General features: G+C 39.8%; 1 protein-coding gene across 3 annotated transcripts in view; it reads left to right on the forward strand.

The window, feature by feature from the left end:
• The window catches only part of LOC126298678 (glutamate receptor ionotropic, kainate 2-like), a 397907-nt gene that overhangs the window by 270561 nt on the left and 102163 nt on the right, over positions 1-25183 (forward strand). For all 3 annotated transcript variants that reach the window (XM_049990109.1, XM_049990111.1, XM_049990110.1), the window contains one exon: positions 22228-22312. In XM_049990109.1, the coding sequence (XP_049846066.1) occupies positions 22228-22312 (85 nt within the window). The remainder of the gene's footprint in view (positions 1-22227; positions 22313-25183) is intronic.

Raw genomic sequence — 25183 nt, forward strand, 5'->3', positions numbered from 1 at the left:
TTAATTTTGTCCTGTGACTGAAATTGGTATCCTTGCTTTTAGTATCATAATTATGTGTATCACTGCACTTAATTACTTTGTTTTTACTGTTCAGAAAAACAATAATAAATTTATACAAATACCAGGAACATACCTTTAGATAATTATGTTGGACATAGGTTTCATGACAGGACTGTTTGGACTTTTGTCCATGCAATAACCTAATGACTCTTTTCTGTAATACTAATAGACTATTCAGGTGCAGGTCTGCTGCACAACCCCACAGTTCAGTACCATAATTAATAAATGTATAAACTGTTACTTAGTAAACAATTTTTAGGGTTTGAATTGGGACAATTTGTGTCAGCTGACTAATCAGTTACAAGCTACTGCTGATTTTCTCACATATAGAAGTAATGTGGTTTACTGAACAGAGACTTTTGTTCAGGTGGACACCAAGAAATTTAATGTTATCCATGTCACTGATGTAATACCATAAATATTGTTTATTTCAGCTTTATGAGAAACAGTTGTTTTAAATGTTATTAGCTGGCATTTACTGATGTTGGTGTTGAGACCCTGGCATAGAAAATATGTGGTTGTTTCCATCACGCTCTTAGTTGCAGCTGAGCATCGGTAACTAGATGTAAGTTGAAGGGTTGTGTCATGTTAGCGACATAAACTAAGAAGGGAAGGGACCAAAAATCTGTCCTTGTGATACCCCTTGGTTTACTTTATCTATAGAAGACTGGAAATCTCTTACCTTATTACCTATTTTACATGAAATATTAGAACACTCTTCACTGTTTATCAAGTATGTGGTCAGTAAATGCATAGATGACTCCTTGATACTGTAAGCCTTCAATTTCATAATGAGCAACCCATGGTTGACTGTGCAAAGGCCTTGGAATGATCTAAGAATATGCCTTCTGTCTTCATACCTTGGTCTAGGAGAGTGTACACTTTATAGAGAAATTCAGCAACTGCAGTAACTGTACACCAATCTTTCCTAAAGCCATGCTGTGTTTCTGTTAACAATTTGTTCATTGTAAAATAAGCAAAGATCTGACAAAGGATGACCATTTCAGAAACCTTACTAAAAATAGGGATCAATGATATTAGTCAGTAGTTTGAAACCTCTTTTGTACTTCCCTTCCTATTCAATGGTTTAACAATGCTTATTTTTGGACTACTAAGATTAGTGCTTTTTCTAATACAACAGTTTATGAAGTACATTAGTGGTTTAACTATTTCTTTTATGCACTTTTTAACTACTACACTTGACATGTAGTCACACTTGAGTGTGTTCCCTGCTGCCGTTGGATAAGCAGCTGCAGCAGCAAGTCGTATACCCTTAGCTTACTTATTTGTTACATAGTTTAATTCTTAATTTCTTTGCGTGTTTTTGGTACTTGCATTGTTTAATTCATAAATTTCGAGTGTATTTTAGTATTTGAGAAATGTAGCATCGCGCTGTAGTACCTGAATAGTGTAAATTCGCATAATCGTCTGTCTTCTGTTTTTGTTTTGAACGGCCAGTGTCAGTTGGTCACAGCCAGTATGTTTCCTGCCACTGTTGGATAAGCAGCTGCAGCAGCAAGTCATATACCCTTGGCTTACTTATTTGTTACATAATTTAATTCTTAATTTCTTTGCATGTTTTTGGCACTTGCATTGTTTAATTCATAAATTTCGGGCGTATTTTAGTGTTTGAGAGTTGTAGCATCGCACTTTAGTGTTTACTTCATAGATTCTTAAATTGCGTGTGAGGTTTGTATAGGAGGTGTAATTTCGAGTTTTAGTTAAAGTAATCGTAAATTCAGGCAGATTGTAGCGCAGTCATTAGGCATTTGTACAGGTTAGTTAATACAGTCTTTGCGTGTTTCGCTTGTGGTACCTAGGCACAGACTCGTGTTTCAGTAACTGTTGTTCAACATCGATTAGAATGGACAGGGACTGCGATTGCTGTGTTCGGATGAGAGCTAAGTTGGCATCCCTTCGCTCACAGCTGCAAGCGGCGCTGACTTCGGTTGCGCAGCTGGAGGCTGTTGCCAATGGGCACCACTGTGAGGAGCCAGACTTGGGTATCATGGGGATGTCAACCTCGACCCGTCTGTCCCCAGACCATGGTGCACATAGACAGCGCAGAAAGATACGTATATAGCTTCTTTTCTGTGTTTACTTTATAGATTATTACTTAAATTGCGTGTGTTAGAAGGCCTCGGAAAAGTACGGGGTGGGCTGCAATCTCAAAGGGTGCATGGTAAATACAGGATGTGCTTGGATCAATGAACAGTCGGAACTGTAGTTGTAAATTGTTGTAGTTGTGCTGGGAAAGTCCCTGAGCTTCAAGCGCTAATAGAAAGCACAGAAGCTGAAATTGTTATAGGTACAGAAAGCAGGCTAAAGCCTGAAATAAGTTCTGCAGAAATTTTTACATAGTCTCAGACGGTGTTCAGGAAAGATAGATTAGGCAGAATTGGTGGTGGAGTGTTTGTGTCTGTCAGTAGTGGTTTATCTTGTAGTGAAGTAGAAGTAGATACTTCATGCGAATTGGTATGGGTGCAGGTTATACTTAACAGCCGAACTAAGATAATAATTGGCTCCTTCTACTGACCCCCAGACTCCGATGATATAGTTGCGGAACAGTTCATAGAAAATTTGAGTCTCGTAATAAATAAATACCCCACTCATACAGTTATAGTTGGTGGGGACTTCAACCTTCCCTCGATATGTTGGCAAAAATACTTGTTCACAACCGGTGGTAGGCAGAAAACATCTTCCGAGATTGTCCTAAATGCTTTCTCCGAAAATTATTTTGAGCAGTTAGTCCACGAACCCACGCGAATTGTAAATGGTTGCGAAAACATACTTGACCTCTTTGTCACAAACAATCCAGAGCTGATAGAGAGCATCATGACTGATACAGGGATCAGTGACCACAAGGTCGTTGTAGCTAGGCTCAATACCGTTTCTTCCAAACCCACCAGAAACAAACGGAAAATAATTTTATTTAAAAAAGCGTGGAAAGTGTCACTAGAAGACTTCCTAAGAGACAATCTCCATTCCTTCCGAACTGACTATGCAAATGTAGACGATTTGTGGCTCAAATTCAGAGATATAGTAGCAACAGCAATTGAGAGATTCATACCTCATAAATTGGTAAGAGATGGAACGGATCCCCCGTAGTACACAAAACAGGTGTGAACACTGTTGTAGAGGCAACTGGAAAAGCATGCGAAGTTCAGAACGCGAAATCCCGAAGATTGGCTAAAATTTACAGACGTGCGAAATTTGGCACGGACTTCAATGCCAGATGACTTTAATAGGATCCACAACGAAACATTGTCTCGAAATTTGGTAGAAAATGGGAAGAAATTCTGGTCATATGTAAAGTACACAAGCGGCAAGATGCAGTCAATACCTTCGCTGCGCAGTGCCGATGGTACTGTTACCGATGACTGTGCCGCTAAAGCGGAGTTATTGAATACAGTTTTCCTAAATTCCTTCACCAGGGAAGATGAATGGAATATTGCAGAATTTGAAACACAAACAGCTGCTAGCATGACTTTCTTAGAAGTAGATACCTTAGGGGTTGCGAAGCAACTCAAATCGCTTGATACGGGCAAGTCTTTAGGTCCAGGTTGTATACCGATTAGGTTCCTTTCAGATTACGCTGATACAATAGCTCCCTACTTAGCACTCATATACAACAGCTTGCTCACCGATAGATCTGTACCTACAGATTGGAAAATTGTGCAGGTCGCACCAGTGTTTAAGAAGGGTAGTAGGAGTAATCCATCTAACTACAGACCTATATCATTGACGTCGGTTTGCAGTAGGGTTTTGGAGCATATACTGTATTCAAACATTATAAATTACCTCGAAGGAAACGATCTATTGATATGTAATCAGCATGGTTGCAGAAAACATTGCTCTTGTGCAACGTAGCTAGCTCTTTATTCGCACGAAGTAATGGCCGCTATCGACAGGGGATCTCAAGTTGATTCCGTATTTCTAGATTTCCAGAAAGCTTTTGAAACCCTTCCTCACAAGCGACTTCTAATCAAGCTGCGGGTATATGGGGTATCGTCTCAGTTGTGCACCTGGATTCGCAATTTCCTGTCAGGAAGGTTGCAGTTCGTAGTAATAGACTGCAAATTATCGGGTAAAACTGAAGTGATATCAGGTGTTCCCCAGGGAAGCATCCTGGGACCTCTGCTGTTCCTGATCAATATAAATGACCTGGGTGACAATCTGAGCAGTTTTCTTAGGTTGTTCACAGATGATGCTGTAATTTACCGTCTAGTAAGGTCATCCAAAGACCAGTATCAGTTGCAAAGCGATTTGGGAATGATTGCTGTATGGTGTGGCAGGTGGCAGTTGATGCTAAATAATGAAAAGTGTGAGGTGATCCACATGAGTTACAAAAGAAATCCGTTGTAATTCGATTACTCGATAAATAGTACAATTCTCAAGGCTGTCAATTCAACTAAGTACCTGGGTGTTAAAATAACGAACAACTTCAGTTGGAAAGACCACATAGATAATATTGTGGGGAGGGCGAGCCAAAGATTGCGTTTCATTGGCAGGACACTTAGAAGATGCAACAAGACCACTAAAGAGACATCTTACACTACACTCGTTCGTCCTCTGTTGGAATATTGCTGCGTGGTGTGGGATCCTTACCAGGTGGGATTGACGGAGGACATCAAAAGGGTGCAAAAAATGGCAGCTCGTTTTGTATTATCACGTAATAGGGGAGAGAGTGTGGCAGATATGATACGCTAGTTGGGTTGGAAGTCATTACAGCAAAGACATTTTTCGTCGCGGCGAGATCTTTTTACAAAATTTCAGTCACCAACTCTCTCTTCCGAATGCGAAAATATTTTGTTGAGCCCAACCTACATGGGTAGGAATGATCATCAAAATAAAATACGAGAAATCAGAGCTCAAACAGAAAGGTTTAGGTGTTCGTTTTTCCCGCGCACTGTTAGGGAGTGGAATGGTAGAGAGATAGTATGATTGTGGTTCGATGAACCCTCTGCCAAGAACTTAAATGTGAATTGCAGAGTAGTCATGTAGATGTAGATGTAGGTGTAGACATGTCATCCCATCCAGGTTAATATTTTTTCTTTAATGTGAGGAGTATCTTATTCATATCATTTTGTTAAGCCTCATCAAATTCAAAACTCACTGCTTTAGGGGTGTGATACAGTATTTCTCCATACATTTCTAAAATGTGTGATTTATTTCTTGTTGGTGATATGCAACGTTTATTTAAAAGGTTACATAATGCTTTTGGTTCTTTTTTAAAATTACCATCCTGTATGATGTGTAATAGTTTGCTGTCCCTAGTTGTGGAGGTTTTTCAATACTTACTGATTAGTTTCCAGGATGCTTTGCTTACATTTGTAGATCATGAGATTTCATAACTATGAAACTAAGGTTTGAAAGTTCTCCTTTAAAGGTTTTCTTAGCTGTGTTATATTTTTGTTTGAAAGTGTACAGTCTTGTTGATTGGCACAGGCCATCTAGGTCATAAAAATTTTGTGTGAATTTAAGAAGGCTGGCTGAAGTCTGCGTTTCTTCAGCCTTACTATTGCTGCAAGGAATGGGACAAGGGTAGGAAGGAATCAAATGACATTAATATCCATGCACCTTTAAAGTCACTGCTGTCAGAGAGTGCACCATCTTCAACAACAGGATTATCTTGTTTGTAGTTACAGATAGTAAGTTTTCGTTCATTCATACAATGCTGCATAGTAACTGTGACCAACATGATGTGCTTGCTTTGACACATGCTCCTGCATTTTATAGGGTAGGGAATGCCTGTGAGTGAACTTGGTAACAGGCAGTAGGTGGATGTATAAGACATGTTTCACATTTGGTTCATCAACAGGAAAATTACCTGTGTGCTGCAGGAATGGGAGCAGTATTTGCCTAGAGATGGACATGGTTACTCCATATGTTGGATGAGTAATGGATACAACATTGGATGATGATGGTAGACTTTTGGGAAATATTTTGTACATCTCACATCATAGCGAGGAATAGATGATAACATGTTGAAGGATAGAATTGAGTTTTTCAAGGGTTGAGTCATAAGAGAAAACTGATTGGCAACCTGTTTATTGGTGTCACAGAAAGAGGTTGCACAGGAGTACTGGTTATGAACTTTATGGCCTGTAAGTTCTTTTGGCATATTTGACTAAATAGTTCTCACCACTTCAGATGAGATGCCCTTGGCTGCCCAGGTTATAGAGCAAGGAATATGTAATGTCAAATAAGTGACAATTTCAAAATGGAGATGTTGTTGGTGTTTGATAAAAATTGAAATTTGTGCAACAAATTTGTGCAGAGGCCAGCACCTAAGTAGTAAGCCTGCAGGGTTGAGAAGGACTGATTTGGAGAAGAGATTGAGGTTGTAAAGGAAAGAATGGAGACTGTCCTTTGAAGGAATATCCTAGATGTCCCATAAAGAAGTTAGTGTGGGATGGTGCCATGTGAGTATCCATGGCTGTTTCATTTATTTGTTTGTCGATTTTGCTCCTTAAAATGATATATTAATGGGTGAATGTATAATTAGCCAAAAGGATGTGGAACAAAGAGATAGTTTTGACACCAGGAGGATGATGGGTAAAGTAGTGTTACAGGATAGGAAGGCCACTGCCACAGGAGGTGTTGGTATACAGGGTGCAGCATCCACAGTGACAAATAATGAGTGAGGTGACACAGTGGTTAGTGCACTCTACTTGTATTCAGAAAGTTGATGATGGTCCAAATTTCTGTCCAACCATTGAGATGTGGGTTTTTCAAGATTTCATTAAATCACTCAAGGCAAATGTCAGGATGGTTCCATTGAAAGGGCATGGCTGACTTCATTCCTCATCCTTCTCTAATCAGAGATCTAATCTGTAATGATCTCGTTGCTGTGATAAAAGAAGTAATCTTTTAATAATCTTTTCATTGTGCCTGCCTGCAACTCAACATCTCCACTACATGGTGAGTAGCAATCTATTCTTTCATTGATATTGCCATTATTCCAGCCTGGATTTTCCATTGTTTGACCTTATTGATCTTGTTGTCAACAGCGTATTAAACACTAATCTTCCTCCTTTCGTTTCACAGTGACAAGTAGGAGTCTTTTTTTAATGCAAAGTCAACAACTGCAGCCTGGCTTCACCATCCTTCTCAGATCCCTTCCTAGTGACACCAGTATCACAGCACTGATATAACTTCGAATATTCGTACTTCATGTCTGTTGTACTTTACATGGTTAAGAATAGAAGCAGTGCTCTAATCAGAATGCCCTTAGGGATTTGTCAAACAGAGAAAATGAAGAAATAACTTCAATTTTATGTGTCAGACTATTGTACATTTGTACTGCGCTATTTGTACTGGAGTTTATAAAGGCTGTTGTCCTTACTGACTGAACATGGAGTTTGTCTCTTTGCCTGGTATTATGTTCATGTACATTACAGTTTTTATTTACCTCTTTGATATATTTCCTCATGTATTTACAATTTTCTAGAATAAAAAGACAGGGGAGAGATTGTTGTTGTTGTTGTTGTTGTTGTTGTGGTCTTCAGTCCTGAGACTGGTTTGATGCAGCTCTCCATGCTACTCTATCTTGTGCAAGCTTCTTCATCTTCCAGTACTTACTGCAACCGACATCCTTCTGAATCTGTTTAGTGTATTCACTTCTTGGTCTCCCTCTACGATTTTTAACTCCCATGCTGCGCTCCAATACTAAATTCGTGATCCCTTGATGCCTCAGAACATGTCCTACCAACCGAACCCTTCTTCTAGTCAGGTTGTGCCACAAACTTCTCTTCTCCCCAATCCTATTCAATACTTCCTCATTAGTTATATGATCTACCCACCTAATCTTCAGCATTCTTCTGTAGCAACATGGTTCGAAAGCTTCTATTCTCTTCTTGTCCAAACTAGTTATCGTCCATGTTTCGCTTCCGTACATGGCAATGTTCCATACAAATACTTTCAAAAACGACTTCCTGACATATAAATCTATACTTGATGTTAACAAATTTCTCTTCTTCAGAAACGCTTTTCTTGCCATTGCCATCCTACATTTGATATCCTCTCTACTTTGACCATCATCAGTTATTTTGCTCCCCAAATAACAAAACTCCTTACTACATTAAGTGTCTCATTTCCTAATCTAATTCCCTCAGCATCACCCAACTTAATATGACTACATTCCATTATCCTCGTTTTGCTTTGGTTGATGTTCATCTTATACCTTCCTTTCATGACACTGTCCATTCCGTTCAATTGCTCTTCCAAGTCCTTTGCTGTCTCTGACAGAATTACAATGTCATCGGCAAACCTCAAAATTTTTATTTCTTCTCCATGGATTTTAATACCTACTCCGAATTTTTCTTTTGTTTCCTTCACTGCTTGCTCACTATACAGATTGAATGACATCAGGGATAGGCTACAACCCTGTCTCACACCCTTCCCAACCACTGCTTCCCTTTCATGTCCCTTGACTCTTATAACTGCCATCTGGTTTCTGTACAAATTGTAAATAGCCTTTCGCTGTGTGTATTTTACCCCTGCCACCTTCAGAATTTGAAAGAGAGTATTCCAGTCAACATTGTCAAATACTTTCTCTAAGTCTACAAATGCTAGAAACATAGGTTTGCCTTTCCTTAATCTAGCTTCTAAGATAAGACATAGGGTGAGTATTGCCTAACGTGTTCCAATATTTCTATGGACTCCAAAGCGATCTTCCTCAAGATCGGCTTCTACCAGTTTTTCCATTCATCTGTAAAGAATTCGCATTAGTATTTTACATCCGTGACTTATTAAACTGATTGTTCGGTAATTTTCACTTCTGTCAGCACCTGCTTTCTTTGGGATTGGAATTATTATATTCTTCTTTAAGTCTGAGGGTATTTCGCCTCTCTCATACATCTTGCTCACCAGATGGTAGAGTTTTGTCAGGACTGACTCTCTTGTTCCTCCTGCCAGCTAACTTCACTAATTCACACTATGTCTAAATTTAACCTATCCATTCCCCTTTTTAAATTTTCTAACCTACCTGCCCGATTAAGGGATCTAACATTCCATGCTCCGATCCATAGAATGCCAGTTTTCTTTCTCCTGATAATGACGACCTCCTGAGTAGTCCCCACCTGGAGATCAGAATGGGGGACTATTTTACCTACGGAATATTTTACCCAAGAGGACGCCATCATCATTTAGCCATACAGTAAAGCTGCATGCCCTCGGGAAAAATTACGGCTGTAGTTTCCCCTAGCTTTCAGCCATTCGCAGTACTAGCACAGCAAGGACGTTATGGTTAGTGTTACAAGGCCAGATCAGTCAATCATGCAGACTGTTGACCCTGCAACTACTGAAAAGGCTGCTGCCCCTCTCCAGGAACCACACGTCTGGCCTCTCAACAGATACCCCTCTGTTGTGGTTGCACCTACGATATGGCTATCTGTATTGTTGAGGCACGCAAGCCATATTGTTGACTACTTTGGATCTAGGCAAAGTATGCAGTTCTAACGATGTGAAAGCCTGCTCTGTGTGCAAGTAAGTGTAGGCTGTAGCATACTATTTTTAGTGTCATATTTGATTTTATTATATGTGTCTGCCATTTAAAATCATTTTGAAGCTGAGGAGGAAGTTCTGGTTGGTTTCACCAAACAACACTCCCATTTTACAGTAGATCATTTGTTGACCTCTTCACACAAGCAAGGCTTATACACAACTAACATGGCGGCACTGCACAAGGATAATGTTTAGCTTAGTTCAAAGATGATACTCAGATCGATTCTGGTGTCAACTTCGTTGGCGAAACATAGCTGCCCCCCTCCCCCCTCCCCCAACCCCCACCCCTCCTTGCAGTACGGAGTACTCTTGAGAATTCGGGGGTGGGGGTGACGGGTGACTATGGCATCAGCAGGGGTGATTTGCCTGAGCTGGACCACAGTCAGCTCGACAGCGTCGTTGGGGTGCTGTGTCGGTAGATGTCGTGAAGAAAGTTTCGGGCACCAAATATGGAAGTCGTTGAAATACCCCGGGCATTGTACTGGGCATGCTGGTTGTGCAGCAACAGGTGGGCCGGTGGTTTGTGGGTGGAATGGAGCGATGACGACGATGTCTCCAGAGGGAATGGCGAACACACTAAGCATATCCAGGTCGACGTCGGGTGACGGGGAACACATTTCACCAAGTGGCAGGGAATGGAGGAGGTTGTGTCATGAGCACCGAATGAAGTAAAACACATGACAAACAGTGTATCATTGTGTAGTATTATAGAGATGTTGTGGATTATGTCCAGGGGAACAGGCACAAACACCTCATCTGAGGGCACGTTCAATACAGGGGGGCATGAAAAACCTTGACACGGTAAGGCAGGTGACGGGGGAGAGATCGAAGGGACCGGCGAATGGCCCGGTGGCATGGGCATGATCGTAGGTAAGCTCAACGTGGGGCACATGTGGTCACTTGACAGAGTGTGTGAGACCGGGGTAGAGGGCAAGGTCGGAGAAGAGCTCGTCGATTGGAGCTGGAAGTCAAGCGGGCTCGACATGAGCATGCTTGAGTCTGTTGAGAGAGACTGTAACAGCTGAATCTTTTATCTGGATGTCATATGTGTTGGCTGAGCGCCAGAGAACTCAGTACGGGCTGGTATATGGAGGATGGAGGGGAGCACGGACAGTGTCATCTCAGAGCATGACGTACTCGCAATTGTCCAGAGATTTCGGGATGTGAACCTTAGGGTGGGAATGGCTGGCAGGCAGAGAGATGTGGAGGTTGATGAAGTGGCGTCTGTCGCAGTCCACGAAGGAAGGTAAGTCAGACTGAGGGAGAGAAGTTGAAGGGCTCACAAGTTCGCCAGAGAGAACAATGTTCTGGCCGTATACGAACTTGGTTATTGTGCCTTTGAGGTCTTCCTTATAGATTGCACGAATGCTGAGTAGCACAAGGGGAAGGGCTTCCGTCCATAGAGAGTCATGGTATCGAAGAACCGCCTTGAAAGTGCGGTGCCAGCACTCGACTAGCCCGTTACTTTGTGGTTGATATGGTTACAACTCTCGTTGAACAGGGCCGACTCAGTTGTCTGCTCTGGTCAGTGGTGATGATAACTGGACATCCGAAACGCGATACCCATGACTCGACGAAAGCTCGAGCAACAGTTTCTGCCATGACATTGGGGAGTGGGACAGCCTCGACTAAGCGAGTTGTTCGGTCGATAGACGAGAGAACATAACGAAAGCCGTTAGAGGGGGAGAGAGGGATGACAGTGTCAAACAGGACAGTGTCCTGGAAACGCCCAGGAAGTATCAAAAAGGCGCCAAGATGGGGTGAAGTGTGCTTGTGTACTTTGCAGGATTGGCACGCTATGCAGGAACGTGCCCATTGCTGGCAGTCCTTCTTGACATTTCTCCACACAAAGCGCCCCGCTACGAGGTGGGTGGATGCACGAACACCGGGGTGGGCTAAATTATGCAGTGCATTGAAGACAGCTCGACGGAGCGTGGTTGGGATGAGTGGGCGTAATGTGCCCTTACTGTCGTCGCACCAGATTTCACCAGAAGTGCCAGGGAATGTGGTGCGGACGAAGTGTAGTGAAGAGGTAGAGTCTGAAATCAGGTTTTGCGTGTCCTTGTTGGCGGGTTGTAGGTTAGGCAGTTCAGAGAGGTCTAACAGTGAATGAACGGTTTCAGCTCGTGAAAGGAAATCAGCAACTATATTGTCAGCACCATTTATGTGTCTGACATTGGTGATGAACTGAGATATGAAGTCCATGTATCTGAAGTGGTGAGGAGGTGGGTCAGCTCGCAGGTTTGTAATGGCTGCAGCCAAGGGTTTGTGATCTGTTAAAACATAGAAAGGGCGTCCCTCAACGTCAGTCTGGAAATGCGTGATCACTTCATAGACTGTGAGCAACTCCCTCTCAAACGTGGAATATTTCCATTGTGCATTGGTGATCTTGCGCCAGAAAATCTGCAGTGGTGAAGTTTGGCCATCGACTGTCTGGCTAAGGGGAGCACTGGTGGCAGTATCGCTTGCATCTGTGCTGATGAAAAGCTGCACATTGGGATGAGAATGTGCGATAATGCAGGCCTCGGCAAGAAGATTTTTGAGGGCAGTGAAAGAGGCAGTCATAGCAGGGGTCCATGGAAGGGGCCGAGATCCAGAATTCTTGGTGCCTGCCAAGCCATCCACCAATGGAGCCTGAATCTCTGCAGCCTGAGGTAGATGTCAGCGATAAAAATTTTAATCCTCAGAAAGCGCCGGAGCTCTTTGAATGACGAAGCTCTGGGTAGGTTTAGTATTGTTTGTACTTTCTCAGTGGGTGGTGAAATGCCGTCGGCAAGAAAAGTGACAGCAGGTCGATGTAGATGCAATTTGTCCTGGTTGGTCTCAATGCCTGCTGCCGCGAGAGTGTACATAACTGTTTTCAAATGTCGAATGTTGTCCTCGACGGAGGAGCTGAACACAAAAATGTCATCAAGGTATGCAAAGCAGAATTTAATTCGAATAGCACTTCATTGATGAATTGTTGCCAGGTCTCGGTTGCGTTTTTTAGACCAAAGGGCATGAATCGAAACTGAAATAACCTGATTGGGGTGGTGATTTCTGTCTTCTCGATGTCTTCAGGAGCCATGGGGATCTGGTGGTAGGCCCATTTGCAATCAATGACAGAGAACGTGGTCGCACCGGCTAGGGAACTGGTAAAGTCGAGTCGGCAATGTTGGTTGGATAAGTGTCCATAATTGTTTGTGCGTTTAGTCGATGGTAGTCTCCGCACATGCGCCAGGACCCATCTTTCTTGGGTGTCGTATGAATGGACGTAGACCAGCTACTAGCAGAGGGTTCAATGACTCCGTAGCTTAGAAGTTCAGAAATATGCTTTTTAAGGTCGGAGAGGTGCTCGGGACACAGTCGACGTAGTTTACTGTAGTTTGGGGGGGTGGGGGGCCTGGTGTGAGGTGAAGATTGTGAACCGTGCTGTTGGTGACGACGGAAATGTTGCCAGCGGCGCGGGAGGCGGTTTGTTTACAGTGTGTGGTGGGTGGGACAGGCGAGGCATGGTCGTGGTGTTTGCAGAAACTCGGCGGATCCGACAGGAGCCGAGGTGGCGAAGTGTCCCAGGAGTCAACGTGACAAAATGGCCGCCGCACCGAAGAGTGGCCAGTTTTTTGGACACAATAAACTCTCTCAGAAAATTGTATATCTTAGTGAATGCTGTCATATGCCTAATTAGAGTCAGTAAACACAGTGTATAAGTCCATATTATGCTTATTTTGCTTTTTCCATAGCTGTCTATAAATAAATAAATAGTGCACAGGTTGTGGTTCCTTGTATTTTAAAATATGAAGTTACATTTTTGGCAACATTATTGGTCACTGGATTGTAAAACTTGGACCTCAATTGCCACACAAGATCCTTTAGAGTTAATAATAGAACTAAGTTTGTGAGCTGTTACTGAGAGTGTGGAGAACATATATAGTTTTATCTTTTTCTGGTTGAAAGGCTTCTCTCAGCTGAGGGACTGGGTCAAAGGACAGTCAAAATAAGTTCAAAGAGTTTCAAATTTTCACAGCATGCAGTCTGGAGCCCATCTGGTAATAAATTTCAACAAATCACACATTTATGACACATTTCTCCAGCAATATACACAACCAACAGCTATGGTCTTAAATAGAAAAAACTGAAAAATGATCCATTGCAGACTTTGAGCAATTGTAATATACATTCAGAGTAACATTTTTGCAGTAATCAAAATTATGTATGTTCATAAGTTCCAAAAATAATGAACAGTCCACCGTGTGGGATTAGCCGAGCAGTCTAAGGTACTACAGTCATGGACTGTGCAGCTGGTCCCGGTGGAGGTTTGAGTCCCTCAAGCATGGGTGTGTGTGTTTGTCCTTAGGATAATTTAGGTTAGCAGTTAAGTCTCATAAGATTTTACACACATTTGAACACTTGAACAATGAACAGTCCAAGTTACTAAATCGATCTTCTAACTGCCATGTCACTGTGTAGAACATTTTACAGGAGGTTCTTCCAAAGTTTATTTCCAACTTAACTGCAGTGTTATTCCTATGATATTTTCCTACTGGTTCATCCAATGTTGGTCCTGAATCACTCTTTCAAATATTATTTCACATCTTTCACATTTGGTTTTCAACATTTCTTTGAATTGATTGATTTTGTTATTAGCCAATGTCATAAGTTAGTGTTTGAAATATATCACTTAAGACATCAGTGAGAAGTAAAATACATTCAAAGTTGTGTAGAACAAAATTTAAACTGACATCTTACACCATATTTTCAAATCAACATGGTGTAGGATAATTTTCTTGAAAAGTCAAACCATTTGACTGTGATCAACCTTATGAATCTATGGACCCTGCATGCCAGCAGGATACTGTTCAAGCTGGTGGATGCTCTGTGATGGTGTGAGGCATCTGCAGTTGAAGTGATATGGGACCCCTGATGCATCTAGATATGACTCTGATATATATGTATGCATCCTGCCTGATCACCTGTATCTGTTTATGTCCATTGTGTATTCCAATGGACTTAGGCAATTCCAGCAGGACAATGTGACACCCCAAATGTGCATAATTGCTATAGGATGGCTCCAGGAACACTATTCTGAGTCTGAACACTTCTGCTGGCCACCAACCTCCCCAGATGTGAACATTATTAAGCATATCTGGGATGCCTTGCAACATGCTGTTCGGAAGAGATGTTCACCCCCTCATTCTCTTATGGATTTATGGACAGCCATTAAGGCTTCATAGTGTCAGTTCCCTCCAGCACTATTTCAGAGATTAGTCAAGTCCATGTGACATAGTGTTGAGGCACTTCTGCATGCTCAGGGGGGCCCTATCTGATATTACGTAGTTGTACCAGTTTCTTTGGCTCTTCAGTGCAGATGATTCAATTGTAGATCTACCCAACCATATTATGTTCATTTCCTCATGGAAACTGTGTGAGCAAAGTTGTGCAGCCGAGTCCCACATTTACACTTGCACTGCCCTGCTTCAGTTTCCATGATTTTGCCACTTGCTGGTATCATATACCACAACCTATGCTACTTACATTTCTGCCAACAGCAGCACAGCTATACCATGATTATTATAACCTGCTAAGATTGTTTATGCACTTGAGATACCATAACTCTATATACCACTGGTGCAATTAGTAATTTACCTTAACCACAAGTACCATAGCTCCATAAAAGAAATTACAGTTTAGTTGTTATAGCCTCCCACCAAGGCCCACAGCAGTCACAATGTGGGACATGGTGGCTGGAGTGGGGCAGTGGGTCTTGGATCTCCAGCCACCACTTGTACAGCTCGTTCAGGGAATCGTAACTCATAGTGAGTGCAAAGTTATAAATTCTGCAGTGAATCATGAAAAACTTACAGCACTAATCCAAAAATATTGTATAATATCACATCAGTTAACCCATGAGTGGAATTCTTTCCAGCTTTAATATTTCTATTAGTTTTGCCATTGTTTCCAGGTTATGCCAGGTAAGTAGTACTTGCCTTGCATCCATTGAATACACACCACAGATAACATGCTAAAGAGGAATATACTTCAGTAAAGGTGGTCTTTCTTTTGGACTTTTTCATGGGTTGTATATATTCTAGATCCTTTCCACACTTTAGACATTTCCTCTGTGCCCCAGATCTTGTATACAGGATGATTTAAGACCAACTTTACACACTTTGTGGGTGTAATGTATGCATCAAAAGAAGACTAAAATATTAAATAAAATGTTATCTAAAATTGCTTTATTTCTGGCTTATGATGCATAATGTCATAATGAGCCAGTACAAGCTTTTGCCATGTCACGTTACACCTGTGCATCAACTGATGCTGCTTTTTACACCCCCTCTACACTGCTCAGTTGATTCTAGCATGAAATGGCATTGTTTAGTTGGCTTCAGTGTGATACACTGTACTGTATGGTGCTGTTGTAGTGTAGCGGCACCAGACGTTCTACATACAGTCATTCTCTTGCTATTTCATAGACTGCAGTCATTGAGTATAATACAATAGCCTCAATGGCATACTCAGACAATGAATATATGGATAGGCATCTCCTTTATATTGCAAGAGAAGGCAATGCACAAGCAACAAGATGATGATATATGGAAGTGTTTCTAAATAGAAAAGTAACAAACCATCTGATTTCCACAGCTGTGTACAGGCATTTATGGGACTATGGCATTTGTAGTGTGCCACCATTTGTTCATCCTGAACTGGATGGGGTGGGTGTTGAGAACAAGCTGGATATGCTAGATGAAGAATGGTCATAAGTACCTGCTTTATAAGTGCCACTGTAAAGGTTCCTCAATCAATGGTATGACACCAGCTTAGGAGACAGCAATTCCACCCATTTTACACACAGAAGGTACAGGTTCTGACACCTGTAGACTACCCTACATGTCATAATTTCTGTTAGTGATAACTCGAGTGTTATGCTACTGATCCACTGTTTATGGATGAGAGCCTCTTTATCTGTGTAGGTATTGTAAATGTTCCTAACATGCATGTGTGACGTGTTGGCATATAAGAATCTTCACATAATTACACTATGAGGATATCAACATCATTTTGAAATGAACGTTTAGTGTGGTATAGTAGACAATTAGTTACTCAGACTGCATGTTATCCCACAATGCATCACTGGCACAGGGTATAGACAGTTTTTGGATGATGAATTGTGTGGTCTGCTTCATGATGTCCCACTTGCTACACAACCCAACTTATGGTGTATGCATGATGGTGTACCCCCACATTTCAGTCAGGAGGAAGGAGAGTATCACACTTTTACTTGTCCCAATAAGTGGATAGTTCAAGCAGGACCAGTTGCTTGGCCCACCAGATCTCCAGATATTAAGCCCTTAGGCATGTACATTTGTGGCCATATCAGTGAGCTCCTGTATGGCGTCTCAAATGACAATATAGCACAACTACAGCAGTGAATAAAAAAAGTATGTGCAATTATGTGGAAAATGGGATGAACAGAGCCTACAACACACTGAGAGTGGCAAGATGTCAAGCACATCACTGTATTCATCTACATGGATATCATTTTGAACATGTTGTGAGGTAAATGTTCAGTACATAGTAACGTAGAATTTTTTGTCCCTTCATATGTCATTGCTTTCAGAGAAGAATTAATTCTGCATTGTTTGTGCTGCTCTACTCCACTGCATATCTTGGAAATAATCTTGGAAATAAAGCAATTTCAGACAAAACTTTATTAACATTTTATTCTTATTTTCATGCATATATTATGCCCAAAAAAAGTGTACAGCAGCTACTTTTGGATCACCTTATGTAATATATGATATAGTGCATTTCCTCCTTTCAACACTTCTAACATACTTCTGTTTTCTGTAGATGCTTTGTCATTTCCAACTTGCTGATGCTTTTCTTCAACTCATCTATTATAAATGCAAGTAACTCGTCTCCCTTCTTTCTCCCATTGCCTTGCAAAACTCTACAAGTTGTAGTGGATCTCCTTTCCTTTGGAAGTATATCCATCTTTTTCATAATTTGCCTTTAGTGGCCACTACGCTGAATATTAAATGGGTAGATCACATAACTAATGAGGAGGTATTGAATATAATTGGGGAGAAGAGGAGTTTGTGGCACAACTTGACAAGAAGAAGGGACCGGTTGGTAGGACATGTTCTGAGGCATCAAAGGATCACAAATTTAGCATTGGAGGGCAGCATGTAGGGTAAAAATCGTAGAGGGAGACCAAGAGATGAATACACTAAGCAGATTCAGAAGGATGTAGGTTGCAGTAAGTACTGGGAGATGAAGAAGCTTGCACAGAATAGAGTAGCATGGAGAGCTGCATCAAACCAGTCTCTGGACTGAAGACAACAACAACAACATGCTGCCATTCTCATCTGGATTAATGCTGAATTTCATTCTTGAGTTTTCTATTCTCATAAGAACCTCCTTGATTTGTTGGGGAAAAGTAGAGTTTTGCAGTGGTTAGACATTTCAGTAGGCATTGAACACAGTAGCTCAGCTTTCAAATTTGACTTTTGCATCAGTTAGCAAACAAGTACACATATCTTTACACCTTTTTGTATGATAAGTGGCTTTAATCTTCACATTGTCTGCTAGTAACAAGAAATTCTAAAGATATGATCACATCAACTAAATGGTTCATAAGTTTACATAGAAAAAATTCATCTTCTTAAACTTCACTACATCCAGCTTTAACCATATATTTGTTCTTGACATGTTAAATAAGAAACTGAATGTCTCATCTACAACTCTTTTTATATTTTCAGTGATTTCTGTCTAGTGCTTTATTTGCTTCATCATTTAATTGGATAATCATCCACAGATCATTTAGTTATCACTGCACCACAATGAGATGAATCTTGGCTCTGGTTGACTTCAATCCTAAGCTTAGCTTTCCATACTGAGAACACAAACCCCTTCCTTCATTCCCTACCAACCACCCCCATCTCATTACAACACTGTTGATGACACCTCCTTATGTGACAATATCTCCCTTGCCCACAGCTTGACAGTATTGAGCACTGCCTCTACCAATGTCCGTCCAGCTCCAAACCCACCACTCTATTCCTTACAAATTTGACCTGTTATTTCCTGAGCTATTGCTTTTTCTCCATTGAGGGGAAGATATACATGCAAATATGTGACATGGCGATGGGCACCACCAAGGTATCCTATTATGCCTAACTGTTTATGGACTGTCTAGAGGAAACCATCCTAACCATTCATGATCATAAACCCCTTATCTGGTTCAGGTTCATCAATGATAACTTTATGATCTGGACCCAAGTCAAACACATTGTATCCAAATTCCCTTATGGTTTCAATACCTTCTCTTCCACCTATTGGTATAATTTACTAGGGCATCATAATAAAGCTATGCAGCTGTATGTTTGTGTGTATGTATACCCTGTACTTGCAGGCTCTGAGGAATGGCACTATTGGAAAGCTTTGAAACACTTCCTGTCATATATGTGGGCTTATTGTCTGCTCAGCACCTCAACTATATGATGGTTTTTTGCAGTCATTCCTTCCATTAATATTAACATTACAGACCTTTATTTTAAAAGCAAAATGTAATTAACATTTCAATCACATAAGTTATGTGAGGTACTCACCATCACAAATACTAATATCAAATATATAGGTCTTAGGAGAAAACCCATTGTCGTGCTTCGTATCACACCGGGCTCAGAAGTGAACACAGCACAGAAATAAAAATTAAATAATACCAAAATAAATCTCGAGTGATGCCTCAAAAGTAAGTAATATTAAAGTGTACTAGATCCTTGCAGACTGGGGGAGTGGCTTTGTACATAAAAAAAACAATATTTCATTTGAGTCCATAATGTGTCACAGCACTGCACTGAACAGATTTTCTAATGTTGTGCATGGGCAGTTGAAAACGTCTAATTGTTTTTGTTTATAGGTCCCCTAAATCTGACTTTGGAGCATTTCTGCTCAAGCTACAGAGGGTTCTTGATTCACTTTGTAGGAAGTATTAGAAATTAGTTATATGTGGTGACTTCAATATAAATTTTGTATATGCTGGTGCAAGAAAAAGAATGTTGACAGATACCCTAAATTCATATGATCTGGTGCAGACTGTGTTTTTTCCAACTAGGGTGCAGGGGAACAGTAGCACAAACATAGACAATATTTTTATTCATTCTTCATTACTAGATGGACATTCTGTTAGCAAAAGTGAGCATGGCCTTTCAGACCATGATGCACAAATTTTAACACTAAATGGCTTTTGTACTCAAACAAATGTCACATATAATTACAAACTATGTAGGAAAGTTAATCTAACAACAATAGAGAGTTTTTTAAACCTTGTTAAAGAACAAAAGTGGCAGGATGTTTATAGTGCCAATAACATAGATGATAAATATAATGCTTTCCTTATTACATTATCCATTCTCTTTGAGAATTGATTTCCATTAGAATCTTCTAAATGGGGTACTAGCAGTAGTAATAGGCAGCCCGGGTGGCTGACTAGTGGTATGAGGATACCATGTAGAACAAAGTGGGAATTCTATCAAAATGTTAGAAGTAGTCAGAATCAAGTAACAGTAGCCCATTACAAATAGTATTGCAAGTGCTTAAAAATGTTATTTGGAAGGCAAAGAGTATATGCTATGCAAATAGAATAGCTAATTCACAGGTTAAAATTAAAACCACATGGTCAGTTGTGAAGGAAGTGTCTGGTCAGCAGCACAAGGTCAACGATATAAAGTCAGTTCATAGAAAAAATATTTCTGTTACTGATAAATCAGATATATTTACAGTTTTAACAATCATTTTCTGAGCATTAATGTTGAATTAGATAAAAATTTAGTTTATGCAGGGAATCTTATAACTTTCTCGGCAAATGCCTTTTCGAGATTGATGTCTGAAGTATTCCTCTGTGATACAGACAAGATGGAGATTGAGTCAATAATTAAATCACTGAAGACTGGGGACTCTCATGGATATGATGGAGTGCCTAGCAGAATATTATAGTACTTTGATGTGCATGTTAGCCCTGTATTTAGCCATATTTGTAATTTTTCCTTTTGGAATGGTCACTTTCCTGAATGATTAAAGTATTCAGTAGTAAAGCTGCTTTATGAAAAGTGAGAAAAGGATATTTAGACAATTTTAGACTTGTTTCTATGCCATCAGTGTTTGCTAAAGTTATTAAAAAGGCTGTGTATGTAAAGATAATTTGTAATGAAATGTACAGTTCAGCCTTAGAAGTTGTTTAACAACTGAAAATTTTATATTCTTTTTTCTCTGTGAGGTACTGGATGGGTTAAACGAAAGGCTTCAAATGTTAGGCATTTTTTTGGTTTAACTAAAGCATTTGATTGTGTTGCTCCAGAAGTTGAACCATTATGAAATATGGGGAGTAGCTCACAATTGGTTCACCTCTTCCTTTAGCAACAGGCATCAAAAGGTCATTATTCACAATGTTGAGAATGGCTGTGATGTGGGGTCTGAGTGGGGTGCAGTCAAGTGGGAAGTGCCCCAGGGATCAGTTTGTGGCCACTAGTGTTCCTTATTTATATAAATGATTGCCCTCTAGTATTATGGGTAACTCTGAAACATTTGTGTTTACTGATGACACTAGCTTAGTAGTAAAGGATGATGTGTGCAACATTGGCCCAGTTTCAAATAGTGCAGTTCATGACCTAAGTTCATGGCTTTTAAAAAATAAAGTAAAGCTAAATCACAGTAAGACTCTGTTTTTACAGTTTCTATCACACAATCCAACAAAACCTGACGTTTTAATTTCACAGAATGGGTATATGATTAGTGAAACTGAACAGTTCAAATTTGTAGGTGTTCAGATAGATAGTAAACTCTCATGGAAAGCCCATGTTCAGGATCTTGCTCAAAGACTTAAGACTGCCATTTTTATTATTCAAATGGTATCTGAAGTGAGTTATTGTTCAACACAATTATTCTACTTTGCTTATTTTCATTTGCTTATTTCACATGGTATTATGTTTTGGGGTAACTCTTCCCATTACAAAAGGATATTTTTGGCTCAGAAATGGGCAGTTCCAGCAATAAGGGGTGTAAGTTCACGAGCCACTTATTGACCCCTCTTCACGAATCTGGGTATTTTGACAATGACCTCTCAATATACACATATTCCTGACTGTCATTTCTTGTTAAAAATATTAGCTTATCCCAAGAATAAGCAGCTTTCATGCAGTTAACACTCGGCAGAAATCAAGCCTGCATTTGGATCAGACTTCTTTAACTCTTGTGCAGAAAGGCGCTTGAATTAAAAAATCTTATCAGTAATCCATGTACATTTAAATCATAACTTAAGAGTTTCCTCATGGGTCACCCCTTCTATTCTGTTGAGGAGTTCCTTGAAAAATTAATCTGATTCTTGCTGTATTGTTGATTACATTTACTTAAACTTAAGGATTGACTTTTTTTGGTTCATAAACATTTTATTTTTATCTGTTATTACTTTTATGTTGTAGTTTCATGTACTGACACGTTCCATGACCTTGGAAATTTGCTCCTCAATTTGGTCATATGGAAAAAACATGGATATCACAACTTTACATTTATTTTATTAGTCTTTGTACTCTTATAATGATGAGTCATTTATGTCACACTATCTGTGATATTATACTTTATTTTTTTCTTTGTAATATCTTTATATTTTTTACATTACAGAATGCAGATTTGGCTATCACAGACTTGACAATTACAGCTGAACGGGAGAGTGCTGTGGATTTTACTATGCCGTTCATGAATTTAGGTATGTGATTTATTTGTAAATAAAGTTTCACACCAGTGATGATGTTATTTAAGATACCTTTCAGGCACTTTATGAGATACTGACACAAATGATGAGAGAGGATCAACAGTTCTGAATTTGAGTATATGTTATCTGAATGGAAACATAGTGGTTGATTAGATGTGGCTGCCAATCTAGCAAAGGAAATATTTCTAGATTTCTTATTACAAAAAGGAAAATTTATATCCAAGTAAGGGAACTGACTAAAAATAAAAGTGACAAATTTAATTTTTTATTTTCATTTGTTTTGTTGGTTAATATGTTGTTTGTGATGTTTCTGTGTTGCTGATTGCCTCAATCTGTACATCTATTTCATAGTGTTTTGTCAGTGTAATTTGTTGTCATCTCCTGTCATTTCTTGTTTAATGGGTGTGTCAATTTGAGGCAGCATTTAGTAAAACATTGTCCTTCCACTACCTTTCTCATTCTGCTATACGCTGATTTTCTATGCGGTTGCTGCCCATTTGGAATGTGTCTAAATTTCACCTTTAATGTAGTTTTCAGGATGGCATAAGCGGTCAGTTCAGATGGTTAAAATGGCTCTGAGCACTATGGGACTTAACATATATGGTCATCAGTCCCCTAGAACTTAGAACTACTTAAACCTAACTGACCTAAGGACATCACACAACACAAGCTGTCAGAACTGAACACTACTACTCCACAGATATACTGCCTCATTATGGCAGTCATATGCATGAGAGTGCTATTAAAAATTTTCTCTCAACACATAGAACTCTGTTGGCAATAATCACAAGAAGATTGCAGCAACCACACTGTTATTTCACAAACAATGATAAGTTACAATATGGGGTACCACTAGGCCTACTGAAGTAAACATAAATATACTTAAAGAAGAATATAACTTATGAAATTCCAAACTGAGGTAACTAAAGGTCTCAAAATAACAAGAGAATAATAAGTTATTTACTAGAGTGGTGAAGAATAACTATGCAGACAGACATTGGCTATTAGTTCAGTTATAAATACAGTTAAATAATAAAGAATTGCTTGCAACCTTATAACTGTAAAAGGTGAAAACAGAGATATATACTCACCAATGGAAGATAAAATCAAAATAGGAGTCTTCAATAATATGAGCGTTTTTATTTCAACAACAAAACATGATTTATAAAAATTATGTGCATTAACACTTTTCAGCCAAAGCCAGATTCAGATTTTTCTGATAAGAGAATAAAAATGTGTAATGAGAAATGTACATTGAGACTGCTAGTGTTCCCCAACACCACTGAATCTTCAGGTTTGTTTGACATTGCTAGTTTGTCCTTGCCCAAGAGGTGACTCATGGAAGGTGGAGCGTTCATGAATTTCTAGGCAGAGGGCAAATTTGGGTATTGGTTGGATGTCTCTTGCCATTTGCCTTAAAGAAAGTGAAATGTTGTCCCTCAATGAAATTACAATTGACTAATCCTGAGCCACTTCAGTTTTTAGGACAGGAGATAATTATCAGAAGCAGATAATTTAGTTCCTTGAGGAAGTAGCAGCTAGGTCAGAAAGAATTTCAATGAAGTTGGTCTGACTGTCAGTGGCTCTAATCTTGTATGTGGAGAAGGCTCTGCAGCAGGTATTCAGCACACTGGGTGCCAACAGTTGGCAAAATTGTTGTTCATATTGACATCAGTGATGCCTGTTGTCTTGATGTGGAGATTGTACCCCTTTTTTTAAATTTTTGTTTACATTTGGTTGATACAATGAAGATTTCTTTCCCCACTTTCCCCACAAATGATATGGAAGCACAGCCTGTCATTTGTTGTGTCATCCTGAAGTCCAGTAGCAACTCTCTGGTTTTTGTCGGGTGTAAGTCTTAATTCCTAGGCTGTATCAATTGTATATATAGACCTGGTTGCAAATTTATTTCTTCACCTATTCTATCATGTGGTGAATTTTAGTCAGGTGCACAACATTCAGAAAGCAGTTGCTTGAGTGGTAGAGCACATTTGGCATCACATGAGGGAGTTTTTGGAGTATAAAAAGTACTCTGTATACCACATGACGATATAACTGTACGAGAAAACAGAGCCATGAGCAGGTCTCTTGTAATTTTTATAGAGGAAATAAACATCATTGCAAGTCAGAAAGAGGAAATTTTTAAAAAAAGAAGGCATTAGCAAACCACAGAATCATTTTGTATAAGGTTTTTGAATTACTTTAGCTCATTAAAATTAATGTCTTGTTCCTACAAACAAACTGCAGTGAAATTATATTCTGTCAAATAGTCTTTACACCAACAGTAGTTGTTGAAAAGTATCAGATTGTCAAAAATTTTCAGAGAAAGCTTGGAAAATCATCAAAGGTACTTAAATTCTCAAATCCTGCCACAGGGATGAGAAGAGATTTAAAACTGCTGTGTCTGTACTGGAAGATGCAGTTATTTAGAACAGGAGCTGGGTTCCAGTAATCTTATGCCATTGCACTAAACATATTTTCTATAAATGATCTTGAGTAGTTAATGAGACACACAACTCACAAGGGTTTTGGTTAAGAGAATGCCCAGATAAGGATCAGCGACCACAAGGTTATTGTAGCATCATTCAAAATTGAATGAAATTTAATGTTCCAAGAAAATGATGAATATATACTTGAGCAATCATCAGAAAACATTTATGCAGTGGCTGGGGAATTGTGGATGGAGTGGCAGAGAGAGAGAGAGAGAGAGAGAGAGAGAGAGAGAGAGAGAGAGAGAGTGTGTGTGTGTGTGTGTGTGTGTGTGTGTGTGTGTGTGAGGGGAGGGGGGGGGGGGAAATGTGGACAATTTCTTGTGAAAATTCAGACTACTTTTGGTCGTGTGCTCCATATGTTTGTCCCACAAGA

Source organism: Schistocerca gregaria, chromosome X (genome assembly GCF_023897955.1).
Source record: "Schistocerca gregaria isolate iqSchGreg1 chromosome X, iqSchGreg1.2, whole genome shotgun sequence".
NCBI lineage: Eukaryota > Metazoa > Arthropoda > Insecta > Orthoptera > Acrididae > Schistocerca > Schistocerca gregaria.